General features: G+C 47.4%; 1 protein-coding gene across 1 annotated transcript in view; it reads left to right on the top strand.

The window, feature by feature from the left end:
• The window catches only part of LOC135894250 (ceramide synthase 4-like), a 49,662-nt gene that overhangs the window by 16,142 nt on the left and 17,451 nt on the right, over positions 1-16,069 (top strand). The window contains exons 3-6 of the mRNA XM_065422315.1: positions 5,949-6,067; positions 10,996-11,053; positions 11,513-11,563; positions 14,147-14,239. Of these exons, the coding sequence (XP_065278387.1) occupies positions 5,949-6,067; positions 10,996-11,053; positions 11,513-11,563; positions 14,147-14,239 (321 nt within the window). The remainder of the gene's footprint in view (positions 1-5,948; positions 6,068-10,995; positions 11,054-11,512; positions 11,564-14,146; positions 14,240-16,069) is intronic.

Raw genomic sequence — 16,069 nt, 5'->3', positions numbered from 1 at the left:
CTGCCCCCCTTTCTTTACCCAGTTACTGTGGACTATCCTTCCAAGATACATACCCCCTTCACCAACTTCCCAAAAAATAAAATCTGTTCCGTTTTGTTAATGAACACCGTTGTCTTTATTACTGTTTTCGCGGGAATGTTTTAAACCGGGGACGCAGACTGTGGCGGGGGGCGGGTTTAGTGTTCTGATGCAAATGATGCTTCTAAACTCCGGGAATGACAGGCTCCGCAGTGGTGGACTGCTTGTTTCAACGGAGCCTGCCAGCAGTCCTGGGCGGGACTGCATGTATGTGTCGGCTATGTGACTTTCTGGCAGGGGGAGGAGGGTTACAGATCCCCTGCTGCGTGGCTCTGTGATCCAGGATAAGGACCGCGGCATAAGATCTCTAACTGCCCTCCCCTGCCACAAAGTCACAGATCAACCCCCCCGCCCCCCAGAACATGAAAAGCACCTCCCAGACTGACCAGGGTTACTGGTGACTGCACTGTGTATCTGTCCTGATGCTGGACCTGCCCCCGCCTCTGTACCCTGCTAAAGGTGACTGTCCTGTCCAATTACCAAACCCCTTCACCCCCTTCAGACAGACTCTCCTCTAAAAGAAAATCTTGGAAACAGTACTTAACAGAAACGAATATTTTATTATGAACCACACATGAAACGGGGAGCGGGGGGGAGGGAAACTTGGACGGGGGCTTGTGTGAGGTGGGTAGGAAAGGACTTTTCAAACTTTGGGGAACGAGAGCCTTCTAGTGCTACAGCAGTCTGCATGGGTTGACTAAAAGTTTTAACGGCCCTTGCCGCCACTCCTTCTTTGGACTTTGGGTGAGGGGGGGTGGGACTTTGTGGCGGGGGAGGGCGGTTAGAGATAGACTGCAGCGGGGCTCTGTCCTCCTGCCTCCAGTCTTGCAGAACATCCACAAGGCGCCGGAGCGTGTCCGTTTGCTCCCTCATTAGTCCAAGCAGCGTTTGAGTCGCCTGCTGGTCTTCCTGACGCCACCTCTCCTCCTGTTCCATGATTGCTCGGTGCATTTGGGACATGTTCTCCCTCCACTGTGTCTGCTGGGCTGCCTGGGCTCTTGAGCAGTCCATTAGTTCTGAGAACATGTCTTCACGCGTCTTCTTCTTCCTCCTCCTAATCTGCGCTAGCCTCTGGGAGTGTGATGCCAGGCTGGGTTGGGAGACAGTCGCAGATGTGTCTGTGGGAATGGGAAAAAGGGAGTGAATTCCTGAGACAGATAAATGAAGTTGTGAACAAAGAACATAGTCTTTCTCTGTGAACAAGACCATGCACTGCACCTCTCACATGCGCACTCAGGACAAGGTCGAATTTTCGGCCCTCGCCTTCAGTGCCTGGGGTCTTGCAGTTGCGATCTGAGAAGCGGGGCAGGACACCTCAACTTTTGTAGCAGGCAAACATGGTAAGCCGTAGACTTGTGGCAGCTTAAAACTTTAATAGTAGCACTGGGCTCCTTTCGCATTGAAAGCAATGCCAGTCTCTGCTGGCAGCAATCAGGGAAGCATGAGCTCTGCCCCTGTCCCACCACCTCATGGCTGTCCCAGGGAAAGATCCCTGTATGCTGCCCCTCTGCCGCCTCCACCGCGTGGCTGTAAAGCAGTCCCAATACTAACATTCCCCTCCCTAATTCAAAGCAGGGCGTCATGTGCAACATCACGCTGATGAGGATCTCGGAGAGCGACAGGGAACGGATGCTCCGGGAGAGCATGCAGAAACCAGGGCCGTATGCCGCCATGCTCTGCCGTGCGATGATCCCAGACTACTTGATAGAGTCATGGCGTGGGAACGTGTCGTACCACGGTGGACCTAACAAGATCGCCCTGCCACGGAACCTGATGCACAGGCTTGAGCACTACCTCCAGGAGAGCTATGCTGAGAATTCCCATGAGGACTTTGTGTCAATTCCCGGACATATAGACCGTATTTTGGTTTAGCTGTACTGGAAGGGACTACAGAGTGGAGCGTCCTGTGGTTGCCTAATCATGAAAATCCGGACATTACTTGATTTTTTTTACATAGTTGGGACTAAATAGTTGTCTAAGGCAAAGAAATCATGAACAACCACTTGTTGATATTATAAATATTCCTGTTGTGTTATAAATAAATGTTTAGACGTTTAAAGCACTTACTGCTTGATCCTTCCCCTGATTCGGTGTCCGGGGTAACGGATGGGGACGGTTGGTAGGGGATCTCGGTAAGGGTGATGAAGAGCTCCTGGCTGTCGGGGAAATCAGCGGTGCAAGCGCTGTCGACTGCCTCGTCCTCCTCATCTCCTTCCTCATCTTCCCCGTCCGCTAACATTTCCGACGAGGAACCGGCCGTGGACAATATCCCATCCTCAGAGTCCACGGTCAGTGGTGGGGTAGTGGTGGCGGCCGCACCTAGGATGGAATGCAGTGCCTCGTAGAAACGGGATGTGTGGGGCTGGGATCCGGATCGTCCGTTTGCCTCTTTGGTCTTCTGGTAGCCTTGTCTCAGCTCCTTGATTTTCACGCGGCACTGTGTTGCATCCCGGCTGTATCCTCTCTCTGCCATGGCTTTAGAGATCTTCTCGTAGATCTTTGCATTCCTTCTTTTGGAGCGCAGCTTGGAAAGCACGGACTCATCGCCCCACACAGCGATGAGATCCAAGACTTCCCGATCAGTCCATGCTGGGGCCCTCTTTCTATTCTGGGATTGCACGGCCATCTCTGCTGGAGAGCTCTGCATCGTTGCCAGTGCTGCTGAGCTCGCCACGCTGTCCAAACAGGAAATGAGATTCAAACTGCCCAGACAGGAAAAGGAATTCAAATTTTCCCGGGGCTTTTCCTGTGTGGCTGGTCAGAGCATCCGAGCTCGAACTGCTGTCCAGAGCGTCAACAGAGTGGTGCACTGTGGGATAGCTCCCGGAGCTATTACCCTCGATTTCCATCCACACCTAGCCTAATTCAATATTGCCATTTCGAATTTAGCGCTACTCCTCTCGTTGGGGAGGAGTACAGAAGTCGAATTTAAGAGAGCTCTATGTCGAACTAAATAGCTTCGTGGTGTGGACGGGTGCAGGGTTAATTCGATGTAACGGCGCTAAATTCGACATAAACTCCTAGTGTAGACCAGGCCTAAGGAAGGAGATTCCACCACCTCCCTAGGTAACCCATTCCAGTGCTTCACCACCCTCCTAGTGAAAGTTTTTCCTAATATCCAACCTAAACCTCCCCCACTGCAACTTGAGACCATTACTCCTTGTTCTGTCATCTGCCACCACTGAGAACAGCCGAGCTTCATCCTCTTTGGAACCCCCTTTCAGGTAGTTGAAAGCAGCTATCAAATCCCCCCTCATTCTTCTCTTCTGCAGACTAAACAATCCCAGTTCCCTCAGCCTCTCCTCATAAGTCATGTGCTCCAGCCCCCTAATCATTTTTGTTGCCCTCTGCTGGATTCTTTCCAATTTTCCCACATCCTTCTTGTAGTATGGGGCCCAAAACTGGACACAGTACTCCAGATGAGACCTCACCAATGTCGAATAGAGGGGAATGATCATGTCCCTCGATCTGCTGGCAATGCCCCTACTTATACAGTCCAAAATGCCATTAGCCTTCTTGGCAACAAGGGCACACTGTTGACTCATATCCAGCTTCTTGTCCACTGTAGGTCCTTTTCTGCAGAACTGCTGCCTAGCCATTCGGTCTCTAGTCTGTAGCAGTGCATGGGATTCTTCCATCCTAAGTGCAGGACTCTGCACTTGTCCTTGTTGAACCTCATCAGGTTTCTTTTGGCCCAATCCTCTAATTTGTCTAGGTCCCTCTGTATCCTATCCCTACCCTCCAGCGTATCTACCACTCCTCCCCGTTTAGTGTCATCTGCAAACTTGCTGAGAGTGCAGTCCACGCCATCCTCCAGATCATTAATTAAGATATTGAACAAGTATCTGTTGCTGTACCCATTCGTTACCTAGATAAGTAATGGACAGTGTGGCACAGCCTGTTTGAGTCAACAATGCAATACTGTTGCAAAAAAAGTGAACATCTTTCTGGGATATATTGTCAGGAGTGTGGAAAGCTAGACATGAGAAGTAATTCTTCCACTCTACTCAGCACTGATAAGGCCTCAGCTGGAGTATGGGCACCACATTTCAGGAAAGATGTGGACAAATTGAAGAAAGTTTAGAGTAGAGCAACAACAATTATTAAAGCTCTAGATAACATGACCTTCTGCAGAAAAGGACCTGGGGATTACAGTGAACGAGAAACTGGATATGAATCAACAGTGCGCCCTTGTTGCCAAGAACGCTAACGACATATTGGGCTGCATTAGAAGGAGCATTGCCAGCAGATCGAGGGACGTGATTATTCCCCTCTATTAGGCACTGGTGAGGCCACATCTGGAGTTTTTTGTCCAGTTTTGGGCCCCCCACTACAGAAAGGATGTTGACAAATTGGAGACAGTCCAGTGGAGGGCAATGAAAATGATTAGGGGGCTGGGGCACATGACTTATGAGGAGAGGCTGAGGGAACTGGGCTTGTTTAGTCTGCAGAAGAGAAGAGTGAGGGGGGATTTGATAGCAGCCTTGAACTACCTGAATGGGGGTTCCAAAGAGGATGGAGCTAGGCTGTTCTCAGTGGTAGCAGATGACAGAACAAGAAGCAATGGTCTCAAGTTGCAGTTGGGGAGGTCTAGGTTGGATATTAGGAATAGGGTGACCAGACAGCAAGTCTGAAAAATCAGGACGGGGTCGGGGGTAATAGGTTTCTATATAAGAAAAAGCTTCAAATATTGGGACTGTCCTTATAAAATCGGGACATCTGGTCACCATAATTAGGAAACACTATTTCATTAGGAGGGTGGTGAAGCACTGGAATGGGTTACCTAGGGAGGGGGTGGAATCTCTATCCTTCAAGATTTTTTTTTTTTAAGGCCTGGCTTCACAAAGACCAGGCTGGGATGATTTAGTTGGGATTGGTCCTGCTTTGAGCAGGGGGTTGGACTAGATGACCTCATGAGGTCTCTTCTAACCCTAATCTTCATTGATTCTATGATTGTGTGTGGAAGGGGCAGGAGGCAGGATTGTGTGTGGAAGGGGGGATTGTGACTGGAAGGGATGGCGGGGATTGAGACTGGAATGGGTGGGGGGGATTGTGTGTGGAAGGGGGAGGGTTGTGTGTGGAAGGGGCAGGGGGAGATTGTGACTGAAAGGGGTGGGGGGAGGATTGTGTGTGGAAGGGGAATTGTGTGGGGAATGTCAAGGAGCAGATTGTGTGGGGCAGGGGGAAGATTGTGTGTGGAAGGGGCAGGAGGGAGGGTTGTGTGTGGAAGTGGCAAGGGGATTGTGTGGGAAACGGGAAGAGGGCGGATTGTGGGGGGGCAGGGGGCAGATTGTGTGTGGAGGGTCAGGGACGGATTGTGACTGGAAGGGGCAGGGGGAGGATTGTGTGTGGAAAGCACAGGGGGATGATATTAGTTCTGAGGGATTTGGGAGGGGTTTTCATTTTAGTTTTAACAGTGGCTTAAATAGGTTTTTATGATTGATTGGTAACATCATTGTGGGTTCCTGGAGTTTGGACGGGCTCCCACTGACCAAACTGCCATAAATCAGCAGGCCTCTCAGAGGAAGTCTTCCGCTCGTCCAAGTGAACGCGATCACTCCAACTGCAAACCACTTCACAGTTAGGTGCTATTGGAGCCTCTGCTCAGAAGACTCCCATCCAGGCAGGTGTGAATGCTGCCTGGAGCTAGCAGGAGGCGTGGGTGAGGCTCAAAGAGCCCTGGGCAGAATGGGACAGATAGTGTCTTTATTCCTGTGCTCTGAGATTGTAGCTGTAGATGTAGACTGACCAAGCCTTGGACTCATTCCGGCCCCTGCCCCAGGTGGGAAGAGGGATTAGTGAGGGAGGCTGGGCACTTCTGCTATTTGTGCCATCAGGGAGTGAGTCCTGTTTGCTTGGCTGTTTTCCAGGGGCAGCTGATCAGTTTATCCAAGCAGTGTGACTTGCCTACCAGAAAGGTGGAGAGGTGGTTCCGATACCGGCGGAACCAGGACAAACCCAGCCTGACTACAAAATTCTGTTCAGTGAGGTGAGTGATGTGGCCAGAGGCCTTGGGTCACTTCAACCTTCCAGCAGGGTCTGAGCTCTGCAGTCTGTGCACAGCCTCCCAGCACCCCCGGGTGCCAGCTGGAATGTGCCCTTCCCGCTGCCCCTCTGCTTCACCTCCCCCCTCCTGTGCTGCCTCCCTACCCTAAATCAGAGGCCTCGCTCTTCCCTCCACCTTCAGCCCCTGGACTGTCTCTTGGACCCGTCTCCTCCTACCCCTGCCCTCAGGGCCAGCCCACAACATTTTGGCACCTGAGGCGGGGAGCTCAAATGACACCCCCATGCCCCCTTGCTTGGGCCAAAACTTTGAAAGGTCTCAGTTCTGCCTTCTTCCTGTTCTACTCCTCTCATGGTACTGCTCTGCTATCTACCAATCAAGGAGAACTAAGTTAAAATACCTTGTTCAAAACTTTTAAGTAACACTTAACTTTCAAACATCTGAACAGCAAATGTAACTTTTCTTCTCTGCATAGTAAACACTGGCATTTTTATCTGTTTGAATAATCAAAGTGGTGCTTTCCATGTCTTCTTGGTTGCAAAGATTTGAACTGCTTCCTGCTGAAGGTCCATAGTCTGGGCCAGCTCATGCTCTATTGAGATGGTTGCAAGGCCGACTGCCTCTCCTATGTCAGTGTGGAGCATAGATGTGTTTTTATTAACTTCAGCTTGGAGAAGCTGCGCTCTCCACTGGCAACAGGAAGTGTTATAAGTATGCGGAGAGCAACAAAAGCATTTGGAAAGAGGGTGGTCATCTTATTTGTGCACATATAGTCCAGAACAGCCTTTGGAGTTGATCCTGCTGAAATGTATCTTGAAAGGGCTTTCAGTTCATCCCCTAAATCACTCGCATCAATATCGCGCATGTCATCATGTGTCAACACTGTCTCTAGTGCCCTGCATTGCTGGTGTAGGTCTTCTTCAGGTATAGTGAAGAGTTTTGGAATATCATACAACATCCCAAATATACTGCGGTGTTCCTTGAGCTGCATGAAATGTTCTTCAACTGACTGTATTGCTCAATCTAGCACCTGGTTAAATAATTCAACTTTGAATTGTTGTTTGGGGTCTCTTATGGGATTATCCCGTGCCTCGTAATCAAAATGTCGTCTTCTTCGGTGACTCTTGTATTCTTGAATGGGTGGGAAAATAGCTTCAGTGTGACGTTCCTCTGCCAACTTCTGTGCATCCCTCATCTGACCGGTAAGACTGCAGGTATGACTTTGCTTTGTCCAGTTGTTCCATTGCTCCAGATATATCAAGGTCAACACCTTGGAGTCTCTTGCTTACAACATTTATTTCAAACAATATGTCATGCCACAACACTAAGCCACACCGAAATTTGAAGTTATGTATATTTCTGGTGATTCCATTTCCCTCTGCCCCACAGTTCTCCCATGAACAGTGCCTCTCATAGCATTATCCACCATAATGGCAACTATGGCATCATCTATCTTCCCAATTTGGTGTTTTATAGGCTTTATCACCCCCACTTGACTTTCCCATCATGTGGTACTCAGTGGTTTCAGTGTCAGAGAGGATGTTCCCAGATGTTGCTTCAAAATTTGCCATCGATGAGTTGATGCAGAGAAAAATACATAGATGCTTTGAATTACATTAAAAAATTCAGCAGCCTCACTAGAAGCTGATGCTGCATCACTGACCACCAAGTTCAATGAATGAGAACTGCATGGGACAAAAAAAGCTCCAGGGTTTAACTCTCAGATCCGTGTCTGCACTCCTCTGTTCTTTCCTCTCATGTTGGCACCATTATCTGACCTCTCATGTCCGCTATCGCAATTCCCGTATCTTCCAGCTTTTTAAGAAGCACATTTGTCATACCAGCTCCTGTAGTATCATCAATGTCAATAAATTCTAGAAAATGATCTGACAGTCACCATTACAGGGACATTTTCACTAGGTTCTGTTTTTGTTACAAAACGCACCATTAAAGTCATTTGTTCCGTATGGCTGATGTCAGGTGTGCAGTCCAGAGTAACAGAGTAATATCTTGCTGACTTCAGTTAGGGGTGACCAGACGTACCGATAAAATAAGGACTGTCCCGATATTTAGGTGTTTGTCCCACGTCCCGACATATTTCACTCCGCCGGCAGCACTTGGCTTTTTTTTTTTTTTTTTTTTTGCTTTGCTGGTGGACCTCCCCCAGCCCCATGTGTCCCGATATTTTCTTCCTCTCATCTGGTCACCCTAACTTCAGATCTGCCACAATCTTCTGTTTGACTTTTGTTACCAGTGACTGTATGATCTCGTTTTGAATTGTTTTTCCAAGGTAGTCGTGTGTGTACATTTCTTGGGTGGTGACTCTTCTTAGATGCTCCTGGAGTACAGCATCAAACTCAGCCATCAGCTCCACAATTTTAAGGAAGTTTCCATTGTTTGGCACATACAGCTGATCAGAAGTGCCATGCAGTGCTAGGTTTTGGGTAGCAAGCATTCTCACAATGGCAATGAGCCTTTTCAGAACATTTTGCCAGTAAAGAGACTTTGATGCAATCTTCTCTTGATGCTGATCATCTATGGTGGCCTTTAACCAGAGTTTCGTCTCAAGCTCTTTCCAGCTATGGGATGCTCTCTGGTGATTTGCTGCCTTCTCATGGCATGCCAGGTTTCTAGCCAGATTTTCCAGTCCTTTGTTTCTGTAGAACCCAATGTGGCTGGAACATTAGACTGGAAGAGTTTGCAACAAAAACAGCATGCAGCATTCTGGGTTTTTGAGTACATAAGCCATGGCCTCTCCACTTTGTCACCATTGGGGATTTCATGCCAGTAATGTGTTGGATGGAAACTTCTATTTTCATTGTCTTTGGGGAACATGAAGTTTTTCACTTGCTGTGGCCCATGCAGTACAAGGAAGTCCCTCAGGCTACTGCTCAAGTGGGTCCCCAGTCCTGGATCATCTAGACTTAAGGAACTAAACTCAACAGTTTCTTGCACCTCCACCACACTCTTCTCTGATCTACACTTTTCTTCAGGAATGTGCATGGTTACATCCATCTGAGATGGAGATATGGATGCTGCAGTAGCTGCCAGGTCACCTGCACTCTGACTAACTAGATCAGGCATCTCCTCACCACTCACATCCTCACTGGGGCCAGAAGGCTCACCATGAACATTTGTGTCTATGTATCTCAGGAGAGCTTCTTCCTGCTTAGATAGAAAAGCTTCCTTTGCTTTCTTTTTCTGAATGCTGCCCCAGAGGGGCATTTTCTTCTTTCACTCATGACTGCTGTTCTGCACCAGCTATAGTGGCTCTCAACACTCAATTGAAGGGGACAAATAAGCAGGCTGGTAGCAGGGTCTGAGTGAGGGAAGATATCAGCGTCTTAAGGGCCTAACTGGCTCCTACTACTTCAGTTGACTGCCTGTTCTCCTCAAGTGGATTCAGAGAAGAAACAGGAAGCTCCCTGAGAAGCTGGTGTGAATCAGTCCAGGCTCCTGTGGGTGCTAGAGAGGTACATAAGAGGCTCCTCCTCCTCTCTCTCCCTGCAGCTCCTGCTGCTTTCTGTTATTCCCTCTCACCTTTTCTCCTGCCTGCCTGTTATGTCTTTTGTGCTGGAGGAAGGAGGGCACAACACTCAACCACCTCTGTGCATCTAGAGCAGAGAGAATACATATGCACCAGCAGCAGATACAATTTTCTACACTCTGGGTCCTAGTGGGCCCCCCCCCCACACACACACACAGTCTGGCACCTGAGGCAGCCGCCTCAGTTCACCTCATGGTAAGGCCAGCCCTGCCTGCCCTGTCCCCACCTGCTTTTACCCTCCTCACCCATAATTCATCCAGGTTCCCTTACCTTCAATTGAGTTTTCTCATCAGGTTCTGCTTTCAAACATACATTCTATCCTGTAACCTGAAAAATCCCTCTCTTGACCCTACCTGTCTTCCCAACTACCAGCTGTTTCCCTCCTCCCGTTCATGATGCTGTGCCTGTAGGCACAGCTATGAGCTGGGGGGGTGCTGCATAAACTGCACCCCACCCAGAAAGGCTTGTGCCTCAGAGACCCCCTCAGAGGGTGTGCTCCACAGCAATGCTTATTCACTACTGGCCTCTACCAGCAACACATTACAACATGTCCTGTGCCACCTCAGTTGTCCTGGCCAGGGCATGATCACCCATTCCTTGCACTCCCATCCAGCTTGGGCTCCATCTGCTCTGAGCAGGAGTAAGCAGCTGCACAGAGCTAGAGCACAGAAGTTCTTGGCTCCCAGGACACTATGCTGCCTCCTTGCCAAGCCTAACAGCATCCTCTCCACCAAATCTCCTTCATCTGTCTGCTTGCCTGTGACACAGATGGTCACTCCCACCTCATCCTCCACAAATGAAACTTGGCTGCCTGGTGCTTCTGAAACCAAAATATACCAAGCCCTACCCCAAACTGCCCCCTAAGGCCTTGTCTACATTGTGTAATAGAACCATTGGTGACTATAGTTGTCATGAGAGTGGCAACTCAACCAGTGGTGAATATGATGTGTTCTAGTCTATACTTCCATTTAAACCATGGTGAGCTCACAACCATTACTGACAGTTCCTATCAGCAGTGCTTCAGTTTGACAGTATGTACCAGGGCTAAGGAAATTTAGACTGGGCTTATTAGAAGAGACTATGGAGCAGTGGGCCAAGGCTGATGGAAGTGATACGAGATACACTACTGTGCATTATAAGAAGTTATATACAGTATTACATGTTGCTCCTTTTTTGTGACTGAGGGAATAAAGTGCACCTAGAGCTCTGCTATCAAGTGGAGCTCATTTGAGTGCTATATGCTGTGCAAGTATGTATTCGCTAAGGTCAGTGGTTGCACGAATGACTGACACTAGGGGTGGCCAGAAAAGCTGAGCCTGACCTCTGAACTTCTAATTTCCTTTGTTCTTTTCTTACTTGCTTTTAGTTGGAGTTCTTTGTGTTACCTCATTTCCTTCTGCACTGGACTTGTGGTCTTGTATGATGTGAGTATGTAATCAGAACCCACCCTACCTTGCTAGCAATGATGCACAAAAGGCAAACATGTTCAATACATATTTCTGTTCTGTACTTGGAGAGAAGCAAGATGTGCTTGTGTCACATAAGGATGAAGAAGTACTTTCCAGTCTATCTACTAGGGGAAAACATTTTTAAATCACCCAAAAACTACACAGGAAGTTCAAAGGGCATAAAAGCTAACACAGAAATTTCACCCTGCGAGGCCATCCACATATTAAAAGAAGCAGGAGCTTAATGTAGTCTAATGGAAAATCTTATTGTAAGACTGTTTCAGAGTGCATCCTTTATGATGGGGTCAAAACAAGCACCTCCATTTTGTACTATTATATAATCTATAATGGGAACAGGCCTAATTCATTAGGCGGCTGGTTGGGAGAGGAATGTTTCTGGCATTCTCACAGTTAGATTACACTGTTTCTTTACAGAAGCCCTGGTTTTGGGACCCAAGAGAATGCTGGGTGGGGTATCCACAGCAGGTAAGTCATCCAGGCATGTTGGTCCATGTAACAGCAACTCAGAAGATTCATATAGTCTCTTGGCCTTTGTCAGGACCTGTACCAAGCAACTGGATGCACCCCTTATCCTGTACTGTTTAAGGTAGACCTCAGAGGGCTCTTTACAGACGAGTTACAGCATGTGCCATGGACAGACTGGTATGCACGGCAGGTCTAGGTTTGAGTCCAAAGAATGCAATCACCTGTTAACAGGCAGGCTAACCCGTCAGTTCAGCAGAGGTGTGACTCTGTGTAGACACCCACTTCCACAGACGGGTCATTCAAATCCGTGTAATAAAAAGATCCTACGTGGTAAAAGCAGAATCCCCTCCAAGGGCAAGTACGTTTCCCCCATGGAGCTGAACATAGCTGGGCCTTCTGCAAGTCTGCATCCCATTGGTGTAATGGCTGTTCAGACATTCACAAGAGGGGAGAGATGTAAAGGGCTGTGGCCATGTCAGGACTTAGCCAGCTCTGCGCTCCTGCAAGCAATGGGGGACAAACTAATCTGAGGTGATAAGAAGGATCCTGTTAATGGTGAATAAAACACAAACCAGTCACTTTCGTCAGGGTTCACAAAGATTTCTTAGAGCATGGGAAGGCAAACAGTGCCCTCTCCCAGCTGCTGGAGGATGTGCTGGGGATACAGGCTTCTCCAGTCTGATTTAGGGACATCTCAGCACACTCTGCCTAACATCTTCCCCGAGCCTGACACAGGCTTCCCCAAACCAATCTGCTTTGGTCCTCTTGATGAGGAAGCACCCACAGCTTAACTTGCATCACTCCCTTGATACAGGTGCCTTCTCTGGCTTATTCAGGGAGATGAATTTAACCTGTTAATCTCCAGTACTGGGCAAAACCTATATACCCCATCTATAGGGGTTAAAACATATATGCTGTGGTTTCCAATGTCGTTAATGTTACTTAACTTAAGGGGATGATGTCACTTAACCTTTGATGGGATGATGTCTGTTCTATTGATTAAATGGAAACCTTGGTTACTGAGAGACAACTAGTTTTTGCCCTTGGGTATTCAAGTGCAGTGGAACCTGGGAATGCTATGATCTGTCCCAACAGGGCCTCATTGGATGGAAATGTCAGTTCTGCATCCCCTTCCTTTCTCAGTCAGCTCTAGGCAGCATGTCCCCATGGCTGGAGCACTAGTGTGGGACTAGGAGTCAGGAGACCTGGGCTTTTTCTGTGACTTCAGCTACTACAGACATGCTGTGTGACACGGTGCAAGTGCCTATTCCCTGCTCCTCAATTTTCCTGTCTTTAAAGTGATATTCTTGAGATAAATATCTTTGTAAAAATGCTTTGAGATCTGCAGAGGCAACCTGCTAGGCAGATGCTAAATATTATTGAATATCAACAGTTTAAATCTAAAGCAAAATTATTTATGTATTTAGACTTAGAAGTGCTGAAAAGGGCTCCTGGGGCAAAAATCGCATGTGATCATGTAATTAAAGACTGTATCTTAATCCATACATACAAAGGAGCTGAAGTAAGTTTGCAAAGGCAGTCTTAATCCTGGCACTTCCTGACTTTTGAGTGCTTGACTTTGCGGCCCTTTAAATGGAGGGTTGTTTTTTTAATGTAATATACAGAACTGGGCAGTGTTTTAAAAGAATAGAAACAAGTTTAAAACAACCTACTGATTTGGTAGAAATAAACTGCACCCCTTACTGGACCATGTAATTGTATAACCTTATTACTATTACTCTTTTGTTCCCACAGTTGTATTGTTTCTTACACCAATTTGTTGAATCTCTTTTTAACCTAGCCCTATTCCTTATCTTAACCAAGCTGTTCCCTGGGGACAGACCCCTGAATCAAGGCACTATAATAAATCTCAAGTGTTGACTATGCAACTTTAACACCGTATTAATGCAGGAGGGGCAGGAGGGGGTTCATGTAGTATAATAAATAGCTGTAGCATATCAGCTTGTAGGTACTGAAACAAACAACTGTTGGGACCTCAGTGATCCCAGTGCCAAACTCTGGACCACTAGTCTCTGATCCATAGAGCTGGTTGGGAATTTTTCAACAAAACAGAAAATTCCAATTTGGCAAAAACAAAATGTTGTGCATCCTAGAATTTCTGATTACAATGAGAGAGGCCAGTAGTGAGGGCACTCAGCTGGGGTGGAAAAGGCCCTGGTTCAAGTCCCTGGTCTAAATCTAGCAGAGGAGGGACTTGAATCTGGGTCATCCATGTTCCAAGGAAGAGCCCTGCTGGGCAGTTGGCTCTTCTGGGGTTGTGGCTGGGGGTATGTGTCTCCCTCTCAAATATATTTTTCCATCTAAAGGGGTCAGGTTCATCTCAATACAGATGGGGGGGGGGGGTTTAAAATCTCAAAAATTTTCACAGAACAGATAAACAATTTCCCACACAGCTCTACTGATTCACTCTTTAATCACTGCTATAGCTGCTTACTGAATTCCCTATGCCCAAGTAAATCGTTTCAGACACCGCTGCAAAGAGAACCAGAGCTGAATATGTTTATTATCTGCCCTTCCCCACGGCTTATGCATTAACTAAGCCTCTTTGTTTTGCTGTTGCAGCCACTACAGCACTCTATGTACTGGTACTACATGATGGAGCTCTCCTTTGCCTTGGCACTGACTTTCACCATGGCCTTCGATGTGAAAAGAAAGGTGAGAGGAAGTACTCCGATTCTAGACAGCGATGTGTGAGAGACCTCTGGCTGGCCAGTCATTATCTGGGGTCCGATGAAAAGTAACAAAGTCAGGGACCTATCCAGCACCCTCCCACTTCTTTCAGCTCTGCACCCTCACAGCTGTCTCCTATCTGCCTCATCAGTCTGTCAGTGACCCGCACTTCAGGCTGTGGGGAGATTCACCCCAATCTGTTTTAAACGCTCTGCATCCTATAGACCCTCCCTTCAAAGGCCAGTTTGGGAGATGCTTAGATTCTAGTGTGGTAAGTTCAGTATGGATCAATAGATAGATGCAGACAGAAATTATCCCTTTCCTTAGAGGGTTAATTTTCCCCACTCAGTGTTGACAGGAGGGCAAATCTATCCATTTCAGCAGAGAAAAGTTTTTAATTTAATGTAAAGATATATAATTCTGTGGGACTGAGCTAACTCAAAGAGACAGGTTTCAGAGTGGTAGCCGTGTTAGTCTGTATCAGCAAAAAGAATGAGGAGTACTTGTGGCACCTTAAAGACTAACAAATTTATTTGAGAGCGTATCAATTCATGGCCCTTCAAGACAGCCACACTCCACAGGGCACTTCAGCTAGAGGGATGTGTCTACACATAGATTTGTACCAATTTAGTTAAGCCAGTGCAAACCCCTGTGTAGACACTCTTATTTCAGTTTCACTTAAACCTGTTCCTAAAGGTTGGTCTACATTCAGAAGTTGCACCAGTTTAATTTAAATTTGGTTTCAAAACAATTTAGTTAGACCAGTACTTACCCCTCTGCATCCACTTATATCACTTTAAACCTGGCATATATGGGTTTACATTGCACCTGTAATTTACAGGCACAAGCTAAATTGATATAAATCAGGTTTAAATAGCTTTAAGAGTGTTCACAAGTAAAGTGGCCCCAGGTTAACTACATTGGTTTAAAATCACACCTTTAGGTGAACTGACACAATTTTGTGTTTAGACCAGGACTAATCCATTTAAGTTAAATCAAAATAAGCCTGATTTAAAATGAATTAAGGGTTTGTCTACACAGGAAAATTGCACTGGTTTCACCTAAGGGCATGGCTACATTTGCAGATGTAGAGCGCTGTGAGTTAAACCAGCCCTCGGAGACCGCAGCAGGGAAAGCGCTGCCGTGTGTTCACATGGTCAGCTGCAAGCACAGTGGCGTGGCCACATTTGCAGCACTTGCAGCGGCATTGGGAGTGGTGCATTATTATTACAGAGCATCTCTTCCCATTCTGGCACTGTGACTTATGGGAAGGGGGCACAGGAGGCACAGGGCATTCTGGGCCCTGTTCCAATGCCCCGTGATACATCGCTTCGCATCCCAGCAATCCCTGTGCTTCCGTCCACATTTGGCGCCATCTTTCAACGTTTTTTGTACTGCGTGCTCTGTCTTCCCTTTCTGTCTGCAGGAATGGATCCCAAACTGCTGAGGAATATGCTGATGGGTCTTTCCAGCATGTCACGAATTGCAGTCAAGTTACTCCTTAAGCTACAAACTGACAGTGAGGAGTCCGACAGTGTCGACTTGCATAACACATACAAATCAATGAATGAAAATCAAAAAGTGCAGGAGTGGCAGGAGAGTGAAAGGAGGCTCCGCCAGCAGAATGCGGATCGCTGGCACTAAAGTACAGAGTGGCTGAGCCCCTTAGCCCTGCTCTCTGGCTGTTCAAATTCAGCCTCCAAGTGTTGAACCTCCAAGTTCCATGCCTGAGTGAAGCTTTCACCCTTCCCTTCACAAATGTTATGGAGGGTACAGCACGCCGCTATAACCGTGGGGATGTTGTCATCGGCCAGG

This window comes from Emys orbicularis, chromosome 24 (assembly GCF_028017835.1).
Source record: "Emys orbicularis isolate rEmyOrb1 chromosome 24, rEmyOrb1.hap1, whole genome shotgun sequence".
Classification (NCBI taxonomy): domain Eukaryota; kingdom Metazoa; phylum Chordata; order Testudines; family Emydidae; genus Emys; species Emys orbicularis.
The sequence above is the reverse complement of the archived record's forward strand: the minus strand, read 5'-3'. Positions and strand labels throughout refer to the sequence as shown.